General features: G+C 39.7%; 1 protein-coding gene across 2 annotated transcripts in view; it reads right to left on the reverse strand.

Annotated features, from left to right (window-relative positions):
- gbf1 (golgi brefeldin A resistant guanine nucleotide exchange factor 1) overlaps positions 1 to 20,484 on the reverse strand; it is a 112,854-nt gene that overhangs the window by 45,285 nt on the left and 47,085 nt on the right. For both annotated transcript variants that reach the window (XM_022765156.1, XM_022765155.1), the window contains exons 4-9: positions 16,677 to 16,808; positions 10,255 to 10,373; positions 9,805 to 9,913; positions 9,102 to 9,162; positions 4,769 to 4,823; positions 511 to 658 (exon numbers count right to left, since the gene is read on the reverse strand). In XM_022765156.1, the coding sequence (XP_022620877.1) occupies positions 511 to 658; positions 4,769 to 4,823; positions 9,102 to 9,162; positions 9,805 to 9,913; positions 10,255 to 10,373; positions 16,677 to 16,808 (624 nt within the window). The remainder of the gene's footprint in view (positions 1 to 510; positions 659 to 4,768; positions 4,824 to 9,101; positions 9,163 to 9,804; positions 9,914 to 10,254; positions 10,374 to 16,676; positions 16,809 to 20,484) is intronic.

The raw sequence follows: 20,484 nt of genomic DNA on the forward strand, positions 1-20,484 counted from the left end.
TATGTGGCTGCAAGTGTTGACGCCCCTTCACTTCACACAGTTTTCTTTGAAATTAGTTAAAGCTGACCAAACTACCTGTCATCCACTATTCTCTACTCCATATTTAACACAACAGACACATTGCTTTTGATTTTAACATGTTCATTTAAATAATACAACAATGACACTCTAAAACAGTGGTACCCTGAACCTCATATTTTGTAGCACATCACTGCTTTCTGTAGCTCTTAATGAGGCTTCTACACTCTCTGGTACAACACTGGTAGTTTGGCTGTATTCCCTTAGGTTTGATGTTTCTGGTCTTTTCATAGATGTTCAGTTGGATTGAGGTCATTTTAGATGTAGGTTTTCCATCAGAAAATTTGCAGCAGAAAACAGGGTAAATATGTGACAAGAAGAGAACAGAAAAAAGCCAATTTGATGGGACACCAACCTCTATAATTTCCTGAAAGCAGAGGAGTCCATCACTGATGATTGTGATTCTACGATTATCACAAGAGTGTCTCTTACCTGCAAGGTTGTTGTTGCTGAGGGTGCTGGACTGGGTTGGGTCTATCTGACCGGAGGGACTTCGGACCATGTGGCGAGGCGGCCTTGGCGAGCGTTTCTGCTTCTTCCACTTGGATGACTCACTCATTCCACCAGCACGCATCTTCAACTAGAGGAGACAGCGGATCACTCAGTAAGACATGAGCTCACCACACCTCTGCTCTTTATTTGCCGAGTTTGAGGCTACATTAGTCACTCCTAGCATAACATCCCGACACTCCAATTGATGTAGGCAGTCGAGTTGCATTATGGGTAATGTGGGAGTCAGGTTTTGAAAAGGAAGAAGAATGCATGGAATAAAATAGAAGATATCTCTACTTCTACAGTACTGATTTTCATCTTCTTTTTTTTTTATTCAAAAATAATTCAAACTGTCCATCATCATCGAAACAATGTTTATATCAGTGCAGTGCTGTTTGAAATACAGGACTGTCTCAGATAAACAGCTGCACTCTTACCTTGTACAACATGCTTTGGCAACACTATAGTTAATTGTGGTCAAACAAATAAAGCTAATTAAAATAGTTGAGGCAAACATACCCGTGACCTTATTGTCTTATATAACTGGGACAGAAAGGGTAGATACATATAAAAAATATAAAATAAAACTCTTCTGGTTACCATGGTAACCAGGGTTGTCTGAAACATTTGGGAAGATACTGAGTAGGGTTCAAAAGAGACCATCCGATTTGATAACAGGCTAAAATGACAGCTTCAGCTGTGGATTAACATAATTTAATTAGACAATAAACAGAAGAAACAACACAGCATATACATGCACACAAATGAGCCAGGGCCACTTATTCTGCTTTGATTTGGGGTGCTGTTGTTTTAAAAGGCTCTGTTTCAGTGTGATTATTCATGTTGATTTATAAAAAACATTTATGGTTTCAAACATTTTAAATCTGTTTTGTGATGTAATCTAACTTTTCTTAAAAAAAAAAAAAACTGCTGAAGCATGCTCTATCCTGTAGATAAGAACAGATGAGAAAGCATAAGCTGAGACATTTGCATGAAGGTGTAAACAAAATGATGACTCAAGGAGGGACAATATAATGTGAGCAATTACAAGCACAGACAATCATAGTGATATTTATCATGATGAAGATTGTCCAGAATCAGCATCATCAGTTTCTTTGTCCTTTAATAACAGATGATTATTTCTTATATACAGCATATAAAGTTCCTGTTTCTAGCCAAGTTCACAGACTGAAGAAGTGGGAGGTTATTTAGGTCTTAAAAATGGACAGGGGAAAGATTCGGGGAGAGATTCTCCAGCCTTAATATTTGAAGTTATCTTCCTTACCTGCACTCGTTTGTTTTTCCACAAGATATTGTAAGCCTCAGAAGAGAAGGGGAGGGGGCAGGTGCCCATGATTAGTGATGGGTAACATGTCAGCAGTGGCACCAACACATAACGGACTCGAGCATACATGTTTATGCATAATGGTAGGGGTGCGCGACTCAAACAGGTCACAGGGTTGGAGACACAGACATAGCCACTATATGCTCTATCCACTAGAAAATGAGCAGCCAGGTAATGAACAGGCAGAGTGGATGGGTAGACAGACCATGCAAAGGGCAACCAATGCTTCTAGCCCAATGTTAAGGCCTAACATAAAGACTACATACAGTATATAACATTCATGGGGTATATTCACACAGGTCGTAGCTTGTTTTCATTAGTATAAGCCACAGAAGGAACAACAGCACAAAATCAGAAAGAAATCAAATAAATAATTTAAGCTGGTAGCACCGTTGATTAGCCCTCGCACCGTTATGCATGTTGCGGTAGCTGGCGTAATGCCGGTTGATGCAGCTGTGCACTTTTGCAACCATCGACAACGGCATGAACAAGTAAGATGTTTTTTCCAGAGTGGACTGTTGATAAAGCATCGTCAAGGTCTTAAAGCTTTTCTGACCATGTTTGAGATGGATATGGTCAATGAGTAGATCAAAGTCTAAAACATATAATTTCCTGTTGCCAGTAGGCGGTGCTATAACTATAACTGGCATGTGGATGGCTTCAGGTCGGGACTCTTACCAAATATGAAGTTTGGGCAGACTGGATGTATATTTGAGTTACAACAACTTCCTTTTTCATGGCAAAACACTGATATTCACCATGAAGATTCAATGAAAACTCAAAAGCGTTGCAATTTAGCATCAAAAAGATCTTTAAATTGCACTGACCACATTTGGAATTAATCTGGTTAAAACTCTAGGACGAGTTCATTGAAGTACAACACCTGTAAATGGAAGAAAAAAAAAATGCTCCAAAACTGCACCCTAAATTCTAAATGCCTGACTTCCTGTTCATGGTATTGCTCCAAGAGACTTGTTTTGTAGATCTAAAGATTATACACATGCCTACCTGTTTTTGTACATCTTGCACCTTCTATTCTGAAAATCTTTTAAGGTTGTTGTATGTGCGATGCACAATGTGGGAATTACTGACCAAACACCCTTTTGTACATTTTGATTGCTAGCTACAGGAAGATGTTCTTTTGTAACTTGAGTGAACTTTTTTGGATAATCATTCTTTGAAAGACTTTCTATCATGAGAGTCGACATTCTATCAGCAACATTTCAACATTTCATGCATATTGGACTCACAGCCTAGGAGGAGTTAAAAAAGTTAGGTTTAGCATATTTAGCAATTTTCAAAGTATAATTATAGGTGGAAATGGGCGTGGCATATATAAGGAGGTTCAGCTACGTTCAGGCAACATTTCGATGTATGTAGGTTTTTGAATATGCAATGTACAATGTGGAAGACGGTGCTGGTGGACATGTGTCATTTTTTGGTCTCTACATGTGTGCACCATTCTATACCAGCCCTGAAAATTTCTAGTTATAACTTCTACTCTACAGTACCACTCTTACCAATGGAAGCATAATTTAAAAATAAATAATAAAAATTAGGTACTGGGAGCAATGCTGCTTTGCATGAGTGGTCCCCACCACACTCGGGTTTGGACCCCTAATAAACATAGCAGACCCAATATGGTCCTCATGCTGGTCAGTGCATGGGCCCTAAAAAGCCAATTCAGGTTACCAAAACATACTGTTTGAAAACATGTCAGATAAAACATAAACTCTGTGTGGCTGGTTCCAATGTGTTTTTTGAGTGTGGAATGGGTTCATTGTTGGCGACAGGGAAAAAAACACCCAATATAAAAACAGCTCTCAGCAGACATACAGAGGGGATACAGGGGGTAGTAATGAGACAATTCTGGCTTGGCGTACTAAATTAGGTGAAGAAGATGCCACACCTCAAACACGCTGTCACTATACTGGAATACAGCAAAGTAGTTTCTTTCCTGTATGATATGTTACCATGACCTGTTGAACCTTTCCAACTGTCCCACACTGTACTGCTCAGCATGTTTTCTGAGGTCCAGTTTTGAATCACATCTCTAGTGTATGTGTCCATATTCAAACATATGGGCATAACCTTTTCAATGGGAAACACCAGGGTCTCCCATGCAGAGGACAAGACATCCCAGCTCAGTCTCCCAAATATGATTGACTTGTCTGCAGTCCTTGCTTTACACTAGCAGGCACTTACAAACACATACAAAGTCCAATAGGAATCTGATGCAACCTCATGCACACCAAGAAGCCTTACTAACCCTGCCAATATCACAATGGGCCCATCATATGGGCACCATTAGCGCCCTCTCTATGAAACAATGACTTGTGTTTCTATGCTGCTTTGCACAGATAAGATCCTGAGTGTCCAGGATACAGGATGGGAACTCTGGGAAGGACACAGAGAGATGGGCAACTCAAACCAAAAACTAAATGTTCCATAAAGCAAAAAAAGAAGTAAAAGGGCAGAAACAGGATTAGAAAGGGCTGCACTGTCCCGAACATTTGGCAGTAGCAGGACAGCCATAAATATGTGTCTTTATCCAAATTTTGAGTTCAATCAATTCAATCAATCAATTACACTGTTGCATGAATCAAGGTCATTTTACCTAAGATGTTGTAAATAGAGAACCACTGATTACAATATGCAGGGATTATGTGACTGATCTTGGTATTGAGAACATATTCAAACTTCTCAGTCAGTTAAGTGATGCTATGACATCATTAACTGTATTTCACAGCCACAGACAGAATGTTCAGACAGCAACCTAAAAAGCTGCACGATGATGGAGAAAAAATACACAACAATAATAAGCAAACTCATTCAACATCTCAGTTGTGTTACCTTCTTCATATTGGCACCCACGTAACTCTTGGCCTCTTCTTTGAACTGGGGTAGTCTGTAAGAAAAAAAACATACAGTTTAGTAAAGACAGTCTTTGGGAACCAACCCCACCATCTTCTGACAGAAATCCATCCCTCATTGGTACAGGGAATTGTACATTTCTGACAAAATAGCTATTCATTATGTTGATGCTGCCATCAGGAGCTGTTAATTGCTTCTATGTTGTTTCTTCTTTAATTTTATAATCTTAATTTACTCGCACAGATGCCTGGTATTAAAAAGGTCCAAACATTAAACATCCAAGGAGCATATTAATGATTGATAACCTAAAGTTCAACTGCTAATCCAGTTCTTGTCTTTGTTACTTACATTTTCTTCCTTCCTGATTCTATTTCATAAATCTCAGTCGCTGTGGAAACGGGCCCACAAGTTTAATTTCCCCAATTACCCATAAATGGATGTAGAAATGCTTACATGCCACCGTTACGCACAGCTGTGGCTATTTATAGCTACTGTACCACTAATTCATCACATTCCTGTGAACCAGGGGTCAGCAACTAGGTTTGGCCAGTAGATGGCGGGCTAGAACATAATCAAACTTAAAAAAGAGAAAAGATATTTGTTATTAATGGCCTGTTTGAGTCATGAAACGCTCTTAACAAACTTAAGTTCCTCTTTCCATATTGTGAATAACAAATGATTATCATTTTAATTTTAATTTTGAGAATGCCTGACAGTTTCTTTGTTACGCACCAGAGCTTATTCTAATAATTATTTAACATACTTTTATTCTCAAAATCATTGCTTGTGTGTTTTTTTTAATTGTTTGTGTGCTGTAGGTATCTTTTGTGCAGAGTTAGCTAAACATTGAAGCTAGCTAGCTAAAGAAAAACTTCACTATCAAAAAGTCTAAAGAGGAAAGTTGTAACTGTTCACATGTGTGGCTCCATGGCCCACAGTCAGATATAAGTAAGTTTGACTGATTTACTAAACTGTTATGTTTTTGGTGTTGGTTATTTGAAGCAACAGAATCTTTTGAACTTTGATCAGAATTTTTCAGAATAAAAGCTCTCAATGAGCTCAAAATAAAGCACTGTGACAAAGAAAGAACTTTCTTGCGCTTTTATTTTGTAGGCATAATTGAGAGGAAGTGATTCTTTGGGTAACTGTTGCTGTCATGAGGGAGATCTATTTTAGCACCAGGCAGTGTCCAACTGACAGTGCAGTGTGCGGCTGGATGTGACTGTCTGTAATTCACTTTCAACATGGATAAAAGTATAACACTCATTCTTCCTGTGGGGGGAGATTCTCTGGACATTAAAGCTAAATGTGGGACTGTCAGTGTGATATCAAAATAATCTGGAGGGCCAGATATTATTGCCAATCGGCAGATTTTGGCCCGTGGGCCTCCAGGTGCCGATCACTGCTGTAAACCATGATTGCAGAAATATCTCAACCATCATTATTAAACACCAGAGGGACGATGGTTGATTCATCTATAGAGCTCATAATGAAACAGACTTTACAACAGGTTTTGCGAGGTTCAAATGAAAAGGTCATGAACAGGGAAGTAACATCTTGAATGTAAATAAGTAAATGATAAGTATAATGATAAATACTTAAAAATTAAGTTTATAATGCATTTTACAGAGCGCCGCATAGACTGTAAATAACATAACGGTGAAATTTGCAAACAACCTAAACAAACGACATTTTGTAGCCACTAAAATTCATAAACTGAGTCATTTATATGTTGACACAGTTTGGATGCTTTCAGCTGTTTTCTCTTGCAAACAAAATGAAAACAGTTCATTATTGTCAGCCATGTTGCCCGTCAACATGTTCATAAGTACCTAGTAGTCATTACTACATTATCACATCATTACTCAGTTCTCATGGGTTGGACCTCACTCATCTTTGAACTGCACCATCATTTTGATCTCAAGTACACACCTATAAAACTGTGACTGTATTTTGCAGTTTGTGATGCTGTCATGGAGAACAGACACACAAGCATATAAATATCTGACTACTCTGAGTACTCTGGTAGTTCCTGCTACAGTAGGTGTCTCTCAATCACATACACAGGTGAAAACAATACCAGCCATGCTGTTGTGGCTGGTAACAATCAGTACAACAGGAATGTAGAACATGTCCTAAGCTGCTTAAGAGCCAATATCACGGTCATAAGATCAACATTTTCAACCAGATCCACAAATAAACTTTTCCAGCATTTGATGGGTGATGCTGGCTGCTGTTATCTGGGCAGTGCACAAAGAGTGTGTGTGCGTGCCACTAGGTTTCTGTGGACTCTAAAGCTTTGCTGGAAAATGAGATGTCACCCCCATTCACACACACATACACACAGACAAACAAAAAAGGAGCCAGCAGCCCCCTTCTGACATCAGCTCAGCGTTAATAGAGTGTTGTATTGCGAGCACGATTATTGGATGATCTGTAGGTCCAACAGATTAACATGCCTAATACTTTCAGCAGGCAATCTAAGACTCCCTGTGAGGAGCTGAAGAGAGTTGCTGCTCATTATTCTCTGATGGGGGTGGAAGGGGGGCAGCCAACGCTCATTCTTAGGGTCTGTGGACAAGATGAGGGCTGAGGGTTGAGCATGAGCAAAATGAGATGTGGGACGTGTGTCTGTGTGTGAGCAGTATCAGAAGGATGTAGTAAAAAGCCCACACTACATTTGTGCTCATGTGCAGAGATGCCTGTGTTTATGACTTTGGCTGCTGCGCTTTTCTATTTCTATGCTGGGACAGTAAAATCCTGTGAGAGGACATGATAACAAGGTGCAATACAAGAGTCCTGCCAAAAAGAAAAACAGGCCAAGAATGCTTGGAGGGGGCGTCAGTGAATGGCGACAAGCTTGGCAAAAACCAACCCTGGACTTCAAAGGAGGGAAGATAACCCATCACTTTGTGGCAAATCCTGCATCAAATAGTCTTGGTGGAGAAACACACACCTGCAGAGAAGAGGTGACTCACACCAGAACTGAGCTCTGTTTGTTCTCCAGGTGTGCTCCTTCACATTCAGATAAGCAGACAAGCTTTTTTGTTGCTTATATTCCTGATTGCTTCTGCCTGGCATCTCTGGCAATGTTAGTTCTGTATATATGTGTGTGTGTGTGTGTGTGTGTATAAGAGAGAGAGCAGCTTCATCTATATGCAGATCATACGGTGTGCACCTCTCTTGGCTCATCCCTTTGTCTGTGACTGAATGTGACTAGCATTCTGATGCATCTGGATGGGTTTGTGGGGATGGTGTGTGTGTGTGTGTGTGTGTGTGTGTGTGTATGAGTTTGGGATGTGCGCAATTAGTCAACTAAACAATTAAACATTGCTACCCTCGCTAGTCAGCAAGTGAAATACTAGTTAAACTGATTATTAATATTTCATGAATGTACAGCACTGGTTAACTGTTGCATCAAAGATGTTATGCAGCCACCCACAAGCCAGGGCAGCAATGCAATGCGTAACCACACTCAGCACAGGTATGAAGGCTGCTGCTAGCAATGCTAATGTTAGCAACACTCTGTAAACCAACATGACATTGATTACCTGCAGATGCTGTGATCCCAGTTGTCTGAAAGCGTAACGCAGAGTGTTTTCTTACTTTTCCATTTAATCAGCAGGGATATTGGTTGTTAAGAACATTCCTGTGTTTCTGTCATAGCCTACCTTTGGGGACAAATTTCAGACTAAAGAAGATTAATTGGGGATGGCTTGTTGAACTGGGGACAAATGCCGTGTCCCCAATTTGGAAAAAGTCGATTTCTGGGTCAGTGTCTTGGGTTAGGGACAGGCATTTAGTGGTCACAGGTAGGATAACTCTCTAGTATGTGTGTGTGTGTGTGTGTGTGTGTGTGTGTGTGTGTGTGTGTGTGTGTGTGTTGAATGGCACTTATGCTAAATGCCAAAGGAGAAATGATGTTATGACATTAGTGAATCTATGGCCCACTGACCTTATGCACAGTGCAAAATGAAATTCATGAGCTTGGAAGGGAATAATGAGACAAATATATGGACAAAAATCTATGATCCACATGTGATAGAAGAGAGCAGCGCCAGTTTGACCTGCTCTTCCTCTGTGGTGACACATCAAGAAAAAAAAGACTTCAAAGCAGCATCCATGTTTCAATTAGTCATAGAAGAAGTGTTTAGATAGATTAGATTAGATTAGATTAGATTAGATAGCTCATCCAACAAAACAGCTCCTTAACATTTCAGAATAAGTTTGGTGTTAACATACTGAATGCTAACCACTTCAAGAGTGTGCACATTAAGACATCTAAACCCATCTTCATCCACCATTCATTTACCTGGAGAAGAGTAGCTGCACCATGTCAACCAGTGTATGTTCAGCTGATTTCCTGAGGAGTTCTGAAACAAAGAGGAGAAACGGACATTAGGAACAAACCACCCTGAAATAAAGAAGCAAGACACAGAATATATAAGAGTTAGATAGAGACAGCCAGACAGACATTTAGACAAACTAGAGTATAACCAAGGTAGAGCCATGATAGTAGACACTAGAAAATAAAAGAATACTTGGACTAATACACATGCTGCTCGAATTACTAAGCAAGGTGGGTGTGTGGCATTAATCTATATATCTATTTCAGACTTACCTCTGATCTTGAAGTTACCTTTTTATAGCCTCAAAAGAGAGCAGGCTCCTCTTGTATTGAAACCATCTACACCAGTTATGAATCGCCCTCTCCAGGACAAAAGACTAAAATCATTCCACCTCCTGGCCTTTAGAATTTATCTCAGGTTTTACTTTCTCAGATTGTTGGATTTTAATGTTTTTTAGGGGTATGAAGAGGTAACAAGGTCAAAACCTAGTATATGGTCAATGTGCAAAAATGAGGGCGTAGTTAAAAACTTGTTGTGGAAATGCTGTAAACAAATGAAATCATCATGTCATTTGTCGTGTGTCAAAGCTTGGCCAAAAAAATGTGAGGAAATGACTATCATATAGTGTTCGAAAATAGTGTTTGATGAAAGTTTGATGTGACTCACCACTTAGGCGCATCTCAAAGCAAATCCTGAAGCAGGACTGCATGATCTCACAAACAGACTCATTGGTCAGATGGGCTCCAACTGGTGTCAGCAGCAGGCTCCTCAGGACCTGAAACAGCACAATACAACTGCACTAAAATCCACAGACTCATTAATCAAGATCATCTTCCATCAGTGTTTCCCAAACATAGATGTACATGCAAAGTGAATCCCAAGTTGTTAATGAAACTATTTTATTAGAATCAATAACTAACAGTTACAATCAGTAATTATGTATTAATTATTTATCAATATACTACAGCAGCTGGGACTTAAATGAGTAGCTGGTCGTTGGGCCGTTAGCCGGCGCTTGTAGAAGCTCTGCTATACACTTCACAAAGGTCTCATCTGAGGCTGAATCAACCACGTCAGGTCACTGTAGCAACTACTACTAAACATGTTGTACTGTACCTGTATAATTTTCATAAGGACAACTTCATCACTTGCAGGGTCTGTTCCAACAAATCTAGCATGTGTGACTGCATCTGCCATGTTCTCAATGGCCTCCGCTGCTGCTTCATGGTTGGGATCTGTTAACAAGCAAGAAACACACATTAAACACATTTATTTTCCAAAAGGCTGACAGAAAATTCAAACTACAAAACAAACACCTTCAGCTTGATAAATGAGAGCTTTTAATATGAAAGAACATTGAAAGTAAGCCATGTTCCAGAGGGCAAGTGAAGTCACAGAATTCAAACTGATCATGGATATGGACAATCTGGCAAATGATTTTGTGTACGAAAAGTCAAATCATGTTCATGATTACCCTGCAGCTGAGTCAGTGTCACTATTAAGGGGCCAACCTTACTTGGATCACCTCTACAATTTAATGCCGTCAACAACAGCTCTACCTTTACAAGGCTTCTGGTTTAGGAAGTTTAAATTCAACGTTATGTTTATTGTTGAGATCATAGTTAAAGTGTGGTGGGGATGTACTGGATTACACTTCGCTGGGTGGTGTTTCAAATGTTTAGTCAATTCATTTGTAACTATTTTGGTCATTCATCCCAGGTTCCAAAATGTGAATAATTTACATTAGATTTCACAGCTGGACCTAATAATGTAGACAGGTAAATGTTATATAAAGAGAATCTATTATCTCCATCTGCTTGTATGCTACACAGGCCTGCATTATATTCTGAACATGCTGCATTCTGCAGTCATTTTTCTATGGGACCTATCAATAAATGTTTCACAGTAAAACAGATAAGTCTATAGTGATATCACATTACAAGCTCTATTAACATCTGGTTAATGAGAACATCCATGGCAGCCTATTAATGTCTGCAGCTGCCATGTCTATCATATCTGTTCAGAGAAGACTCTGGGTGCACACAGCAGGGTGGTTGTACTGTGGTGTGGACTCCCACTTGACTCCCAGTGGAACAGACCACTTGAACTGAAAAAGAGGTGCAGCAGTGTGAAACCAGCCTGTACCTGTACCTGCGCTGCAGGTGGTCAAACTACTCCAAGTGTTTAAACTCAGTGTCTGACAGGAACTGTGCACTTTGGAGAATTAAAATGATTCTGTGTCAGATATGACTAAACAACAAATGAACTCAGCAACCAAGAACACAACAGCTCAACACAAACAAAACTAGACAAATCTAGTATGGTCCATCCACATTGTCTTTCAAGCCCTGTGATCTAATGACCAAATGTGGTCTTTTGTTGGAGGCAAGCTGGGACAAATTGGCTGTCAGAGCAACAGGATCCAGTGTTTTTGAAACCTGAGTGGCTAGCCAGCTATCTGCCTGGAACCAGCCTGTTTTCCTTTCCCATCATCCTCAGGAGCAGTAATCCATTAACTAATAAGCGGAGGGGGGAGAGAATGGAGCGGCAAGATGGAGAGAGAGACGGAGAAAAGGAGGTGCAGATGAAGATTTTCAAAGTAAAACAACAACGAAGCCTGTCAACATGAGGACATTGATATGAGAAAAAGATGGGCAACTTAAGAGTTTTGGCCATTTTAGAAATAAATGGCTGTTGTAAAGAACTGGAGTACACAGTATATCAGTAAGAAGTTGGTTAATTGCTGAGAACTGGTTTATTTGTAGTTAGGGCCATTGCGACAGAGTAATGCCAACATTCCTCCAGAGGCAAGGGTGACAACAAGCGGTGGAGTTGTGCTGAAAACCCAGTCGCAGAAACTGGAGCCACAAGCAGAATGTCATAAGTAATATAAAACACTAATCCTTCTCTTGGCACACAGTCTATACAAGCAGGGTCAAAAGGAAGGGTTGGGGGGAGGGGAGGGGTTGTTAAAATAACACTGAGGAAAGGAGAGGCTCAACATGTGTGTACATGCCTGAGGGTATGTGGGCAAAGTCAATAGGGGGTTGAACCAGCTGCCACATAAAGAAGTTTAAGTATATCAAACTCTGGTCACAAAAATCAAAGACATGGCGTGATTGAGCGCGAACAGAGAGGCTGGTTTTCAAGCAACGCACAAAAAGCTCTGGAGCTGCATGCTGCTTGAGGGCCAATACATCTTTAGAAATCCAACAAAGGGGCCGCTGCATTTTCTATGGTCAGAGAAGAAAATTAGTTTGTTCACCTGTTCATCTTCTGAATAGCACAAGATCACCTTTCAACCAGGCTGCTGCGCTCCTGGCTTCACTACACGGCTACTGTGCACCAAGGTAAACACATGCAAGATTGTCTTTTCTTCATCATAAGTGGTGTTTTTGCCATGATGAGGTATGCAGACATGAGAGTTCTTCAAGGTTTGCTTTAACTTTGCTTTTAACCAAGGTTTATGATCTCCTACTCTTTTTTTCTATAATCTATTTGTATTCTCATTAAAGGGTTACTCCAGCTGTTTAGTATTAAATTTCCATAAAGTTAAGAGACCTGTAGGACGGAATTTAAATAAAGGCTGAGATAACCCTGATGACATCATTAAATTTTTTTCTCATACTTTAAAAAGCTCCTCCAGAGCCACAAACGATATTATACTGTTGTTTACACAGGCTGAGCACTACTCCCACTGACTGGTAAACTCATTTTTAAATAAAGACCATTTTGCCCTTTATTAAATCTATGACTAATTCTTTTATTTAATTTATTTATTCCCATTTGTGACTTTGCAAAAGTGCCCACTGCTGTCATTAATGTATAGTTTCTCTTTTCTTTGATGAACTTGGCTGCTGCTCATGCTAATTATGTACTTTGGTATTTAATTATACAGCTATTTTATTTAATAACAGTTTATTCAAGCCTAAAGTCACAGGCAGGCTACAGCTGCACTCTAAGCTCAGCTCTTCTGGCAGTGGCTGCAGCTTAAGCCTCAGCTGAGCCTCGCTCTGAGCCCTAGGTGGGCTAGTGACCATGCGGCTGCTAGCAGCACAGTGAAAGGCTTTGCTGACTCTGCTGGGCATGTGAAACAGAGGGAACATGAAGGAGGAATAGGGGACGAGAGATGAGCAATGGGAAAGAGAAGATAGAGCAGAAATTTGGATATCTGTCAGCAGCCAGGCTTAGTGTACCGCTCCTTCCATGTCAGTAGACCTCAGGCCACAGATTGAGAGGAATTAAACTGCACTAAATGAAATGAGTGAGTGAAATAACTGTGTGTGTGGGAGACCTTTCCCTTTCTTCTGGGCCCTTGACAACCAAAACAAACAAAAAAAAATGTTCAGGGTGACACCCTGAAGGGGAGGATCATATTCAAGCAAGCACCAGGAAAGAGAGGAGGCTCTTTTTCCACTAAAGACTTGTATGTGTGTAAACCTAAATTAGCCCTAAACATCAACACACTCAAACAATACAAGACATAAAATGGTCACATGACTCACTCAGCAAGTATCACAAAGCAGTATAAAAAAATAATGTTGTCTGACAGGAGCACATCAAACAGCATCTGTCTTCTTAAAGGTGATTAAACAAGTAACCACACGCAAACATAATGATGAATAAAAGAGTTGAAGAAAATCTGAACCCAGAAGAGATTGCTGTAGAAAGTGTTCATCACAGATGTTGGTTTTCTTTTTCTTACCAGGAGATGGCAGTACTTAACAACACCAGTGTGGTTGTACATTCTCTTCATTTATCACAAATATCCACACAGCTATCCTGAGTAAACTATATTTTACACATACAACCCACACACAGTAATAATATAATAATAATAATTATATATTATTACTAATATATAATCCATGCAATATTAAAAAGTGTGTGTGTGTATATATATACACACACTTTTTAATATTGCATGGATTATTCCTTTTTTCCTTATGTGCTTGGATGGGTGTTACATGATCTAGCTGACTAATGCACAATATATCACAGGGCTTATTAGGTTAGAGTTAGGTTTGGAGCACACCTAGTTAGTTAGCGTTAGGTTCTAGTTAGTTAGCGTTACCTACCTCATTTGCTTTGTGATTTATTTGACTTTGCTGTGTAACACTTAAATTTTCCATTAGAATTCTACCTACCTCCCTTATCTATTAATCACTTCTATTCTATTGATTCTGTCTAACTTACTTCCTGTCTATCTACATATCTAACTTGGATTTAGGAAATAAAAATCACATATATTTCATCCTGAGATGCAGCTGTCAAACAAGGAAAATACACAGATACAAAGATTTTTACAACACTGAAAAAAATCTGTTATGCTTTGACATTCTGTAAGAGCAAAATGTAAAATGACTGTGGTCACTCAAAATAAAAGAAAAACCAAAAGCGGAGGCTGTGCTGTTCGAGGAACAAAAGTCAAACTGAAATGCAGCAGGGTTAATAAAGTTGTTGAACCACTGTCATATTTCCTCATATTTAATGCAAGTGGAGAGTGGGAGCTATTGCCCTGAGAGCAACTTTGCTGCACTGACACAATTGTGCATCTCTTAGAACAGTGCTGATGAGATGCTGGTGGTGGTGCAATGGCGTCAGGATGGGAATGATGGGGATTAAGGGAGCTGGTGTCAGGTCTCGACTGAGAGACAGAGGCTCTGGGACTCAGGCGGTGATCTGTGAGGTGATCTTTGAACAGATTGTGTGTACATGTGTGAGCTTCAGCAGACGGCCTTCTTAACTTGTACTCTGAGGCCCTTCAGTATCCGTCTGGAAAGCATCAGCTCCCGGTCTTCACTTGAACAGTCACTAATCCTCAGCCGTCATCTTTTCTAGACAATGTTTCACTTATGCATGCGTGACATTTTAGTTACAACCTAAAGTCCCATCACCTATCGTTGCTCACTTTAACATAGTAAAAAGAAAAATACTAATTATTTAAAGGACGCAGAAATGCAATATACATTCCCAGCAGCTTTTCTAACAATGTTACAATGTCCAATGTTCCTACAATCTGAAGCTCTAATTTAGTTTAGCAATGGCTGCAGCTGTTTTTACACCACTGTAACATTGACTCAACCCCTGCTATTTAGACTAACATCTGGTGATGAATGCTTATTTCACACTTAACAAAACAACTGGCAGACTCTGGCCCATATTTCCATGATGAGGCTAATGAGGGCAGGCAGTCCTGATTGTATGCCAGCACAATTCCTCTACATCAATGATGAGAATAGACCATTCCTGGCATTCCTGGACTGACCCAACGATGAGCAACAGCATTGGCTAAACTGTAGCTTCCCAACAGAAAACTCAGGACTTTCAAGAGTGGTAAGATGACAAATGGGCATTAGCATGTTTTTCCTGAATAACCCCCCCCCCATATAAGAACCTGTATCACGATACTAAATGCATGTTAATAAAAGGTGTATATTGGATTTGTAAGTCTGTGTACAAGCACTTATTAAACTCAGCTTTATTAAACTCATCTTTGATGCATGCGTCATCTTTGATGAGTTTAATAAGTTAATAGACCATGATTCAACAAAAAGTAGAGTCTATAAGTAGAGTCTGAGCAAGTTATTGTACATGTATTCAAAATACTACAAACAGAATAACAGCTGCCGAGTTACCGGCGACTGTTCAGAGGTGTCTGAATTACTGAGTTACTTTGGCCTGAGAGGAAGTCTGGCACATGTAAAAGTGGTGAGTGCAGTGGCTGGTGAAGGATAAGAGAACAGACACAGCTGAGTACAAGACATCTGAATAGTCTAGTTAAGAGAGAATGTGGTAATGTTAACTCAGTGAGGGGATGCCAATTACCCAAAGCTATTTCAACATCAACTATTATGAATGAAGGACTAACAATTATTAGGTCTTAATTATTAGGTTCCTGTGCCTTGACAAATGATTGATAAGTAAAAAAGGATAAGAACAAGGTTTCAATAATCCTCGTAACCACTTTATGAATCAGAAAGAGTTTCAAGCTTTCTACTCGTACTGTACACTCAGTCTGCAGTTTATTAGGAACACCTCGCTAAACCTACTGCAGTCTAACACAGCAGTCTACATTCATGAAGGTTATGTTATTTAGTTTTTTTGAAATTGTTTACGGTGCTAATTTAAAACTATATCTTCATTTTGGAGGATGTGGCTTGTGCAGCTGTTGAACTGTGTTCCATTATATAGGTGTTCCTCTTATTTAGCCTACACTCATTGATAAAAATAACAGAAACACCTGTCCATATGATGCAATATTATTCAGCAGCATCACATACTGCAGTGATCATAAAGAATCAGCATCTCTCTAAAATGGAGGATTCATTGCAGGACCTTTCAATTACACTGTAGTACTTTTAGCTAGGTGTTCTTTATAAATTGCTAACATGAATATACAGAAAAATTATAATGGCTTCGTCAAAGCTAATACTGAAAAAATTCATAAGGTAATCTATCTATAAAAAGTGCCATGTTTGAAAACATGTTGGTAAAACTTTAACAAAAATATACACAACGCTAATGAGATTTCTTACCAATGAGGCCATAGGAAAGGAACTTGTTGACGGAGGTAAGGGCAAGGCCTGTGATTGGTCCAGTGGTGTCCTCAGAGCGGACAACTTCTAGGAAGGGCCTCAGGAAAAGGTTAGGTTCAATATCTGGCAGCTCTGAAGACACACACAAAACAGTCATTTAAACACACAACATGCAATGGTAGAAATCTGTTATCAGTTTAAATTGATGGACTTATCTGTAACTAAAATATTTAACATCAGGCTGTCACCATCACCACATCTAATAGATTGTGCATGATATGATGCCGTTTGACACATTTCAGAATTTACTGTTTGAGATCTGATCACAAAAACAATAGTCAAGGAAACAGTAAAAACATTGCAATCCCCTTTTTAAAAAACAAATATCTGTACTGCTCCCCTGTCTCTACATCACATGGCAAAGCCACACCATGAGGGCAGGAGGGAAATACACTCACTCATTTTCTTACTTCAATATAATAACTACAGTATTTAAGCAGCATTTTCAATTCAGAGATGAGTGGAGAAAAATACCAGTGCCATGACTGTGTACAAAGCTGGAGTCAGGACATGGCTAGCCCAGCTTAGCATAAAGACCAGAAGCAGGGGAACCAGCTACGCCTGACTCTGTTCAAAGCTAAAATGCACCTGCCAACACCTGTAAACACCACCTTTATAACACCTACATGATCAGATGAGAAAATGTAAAATGAAGAATTTGGGTTTTAAGGGGGGGATTACATGCTAGAGCTGTTCAACTCTCCCCATGAGAGTGGTCATTGCACTGCCAAAATCAAGCTTGCTTTTTTGTCTATTTCTGTTTCAAGTGAAATGTCCATTGTTCCAAAAATTACTACAAATATCGAGTGGTAAATATGTCCCTATTACCACTGTGAGCTGCCAGAACTGCCACTGACTCTGGTGATCCCCTTACCTTTCCTCAGGCACCAACCTCAAGTTGACATTTTTGGTTCAGAATGAAATATTATTTCTATTCATGAAATGCAACAAACCTGCACAGTTCCAGCAGTCAACAAACTAGATTTTATGTTAAGTGCTGGGAGAGAAAATGTTACCATGCTAACACACTAGACTAAGATGGTGACCATGGTAAACATTAGACCTGCTAAACACCAGCATGTTAACATGTTAGCATGCTGGTGTTCACAGAGCGGCTAGTGTGGATGAAGACTCTGAGTCTAATGGGTTCCTGGTTTGAACAGACTTTTACTGTTCACAGTAAAAAGGACCTATGTCAACAACAACTCATATGTCTCCACAGCAGAAATGGTAGTATGAAGAGAAAATGTAAAAGGCGGCAGTGTTTGTGCTGCAAAGGGGTCGTGAAATTTTGACCTTTTTTAACTCAAATTAAATAATAATTTAGTCTTTTTCTTAATGAACACTTAAAATAATGAGTCATTATGTAATTGACCACAGTAAAATATCAGCCATCAGAAGCTTTAGTGTCAATAAGCCCTACCAATTGAATCGTACAGTTTATTAAAACCAGCTGCAGTGATCAGTTTGCTCTGCCTGTCTCTCAGAAACCCACCCCGACTTCAACAGTCTCTGTTTCTCCAGAGAATTTACAGAAAAAGGTCAAGATGGGGAAACATAAATACAAAACAGGTAAAACAACAATGAGGAAAATGAGTAGTCACGCATGCCACTGGGAAATGTTGTGCCAGAGGAGTGCTGGCCCACAGCAATACCATGAGGATTATGGGTTTCTTTAGAGCAGCTCCACTCATGACTAGAATAAACAACTTGGACATCAAAAGCACTGAGGAGAGTGTCCAACCAATTTCTGAGGTGTACATGTGGTGTCTGTGAATTAGTGTGTGATATCCAATATCCCTTCGGCTTGTTTAGAAATCAAATATGAAATAATTTGGCAATTTAAACAGTGCCTTTATCAGCCGCCAGGTCACTTTTAGGCCTCGCTTTCAAAAGCAAATCTCTTGCTTGCTGCTTTACTGAATATTTTTTCATCTGGTGTTTTATTTTAATCATTGTAACATCTGAAAACGTGGAGCAGTTTTGACTTATAGTGTGAAGGGTGACACCAAGTCTAAATTTATCAATGAATGCACAAAAAATAAACAGTTTTGAAAAACTGAAAAATAGAATAAAAACATCAATTTAGGTTTTCACCAAAATAAAAATAAGAATCCGTGTTAACTTCATAGAGTGAAACAGCTCTGCTGGTTCATCTGTCCATCAGCTGCCAGAAAACTTTTTAAATAGGGTTTTAGTGTCCCATTACTTTACAGTGTGAAAAAACATGTAGTAAGGGTGGACTGACGGTGCTCAAATGAATCTGTCAATAGATCCTGATGAAGACTTCATCAGAAGCTATCACCCTGTAAGTGCTATAGCTGCATTCCCAAAGACCACAGATTGGAAAACTCAATTGTGTTGTATTGATCCGGCTGGCCATCAGTGAACGCAAGGCTGACGGGAGCAGTCTTTGGGTGGCCACAACCAATCTTCTTAAATAAAGTCTAAATACAGGCTCTGTACTTCAACTCAATCTTCAGGGCTTGTGGAGTGGAGTGAAATAAATAACGACGGCAGCAGCCACAGTGAGGTAATCATTCTATAACCATGTTGACCTCTGGCTGACATTGGCCAAAATAAAAAGCAAAAAAAAGAAAAAGAAAAAGAAAAAGGCAGGATTATAGTGGCTCACCCAGCTGTGCATGTTGCCATCTAAGGGCTGGGTTTGCTGGGTAAAGGTCCTGATTTCAGAGTGTGCACAAGTTCAACTCAAATCAAAAACAAAAAAAAAGCTGTGTGTGAAATGAGCCCATTACGATTCACCATGAACCTAATCCTATCTACCTTTACCATGCTAGAGCCTCATCTTTCTGGTCTGAGCTGTAGTGAGAGTATCCAGCCATGTGTGGATTACCTCTCCAAATGACCCCACCAAAGAGAGAGAGGGAAGGCAGGGGTGAACCTTTGCCCCAGGAGAGCACCTCAAGACGAGGTCGGCTAACTGCAAAAGAGAAGCCGTCTTTAACACATGCACATCTATTGGCAATGGAGCAGAAAAGGCTTAGAACACAGGGAACAACACAGACACACTTTATTGTCCAGACAACATGAGGGAAAATGCACATCAGTGCAGAGCATCACGAAATGTCTACGCTAAAAAAGGATCACAGTGTAGAGGAGCACAAAGACAGTAATTATCAACTTCTTTTAATGGCAAATACATCAAAGCAGAGGAGGATTACATTCTTATAGTCCCGGCATTACAACTAAGCAACTGCCTTGCCTTACATACAAGGCAGTCTTACACACTGGATATTGTCCAAATACAACAAGAATGTTGCAAAGCTCAAACATGTATAAAAGTGTAACTCAAAACTGAGGCCCTGCAGTGGTAGCACTTCACTTCATCATGCTGGTGATATTTAGGATTGAGAAAAAATGATTTATGTGCAGTTGTGAGTCTAAAAGGTTCTGAAACTAACAAATCTATTTTTTCATCTTTTTTCCCAAATGTTTAAAAAGATTCAGGTGGCAGCTTGGCATCGTTTCAAATGACAAAAGGAAGAGAGGAAGATGATTCAGAAAATTAATGATAATTATGTGGGTAACTTTAAGGCAGTTGTCTGGTTTGTGTGCTCTCTGTGACCCAGTGTCTGCATTAGACCAGACCGAGATCACATGGTAAGTAAAGGAAAAATCACTAACAACATAACATACCTAAATGCCAGTTCATGGTGTCTGCTTGCCCCCAGGTGGATGAGGACTGCGGACATTATGCACACTGACATCTGGTGACATCCTGACA

Source organism: Seriola dumerili, unplaced genomic scaffold, assembly GCF_002260705.1.
Source record: "Seriola dumerili isolate Sdu_G_001 unplaced genomic scaffold, Sdu_1.0 BDQW01000665.1, whole genome shotgun sequence".
In the NCBI taxonomy this organism is placed as follows: domain Eukaryota; kingdom Metazoa; phylum Chordata; class Actinopteri; order Carangiformes; family Carangidae; genus Seriola; species Seriola dumerili.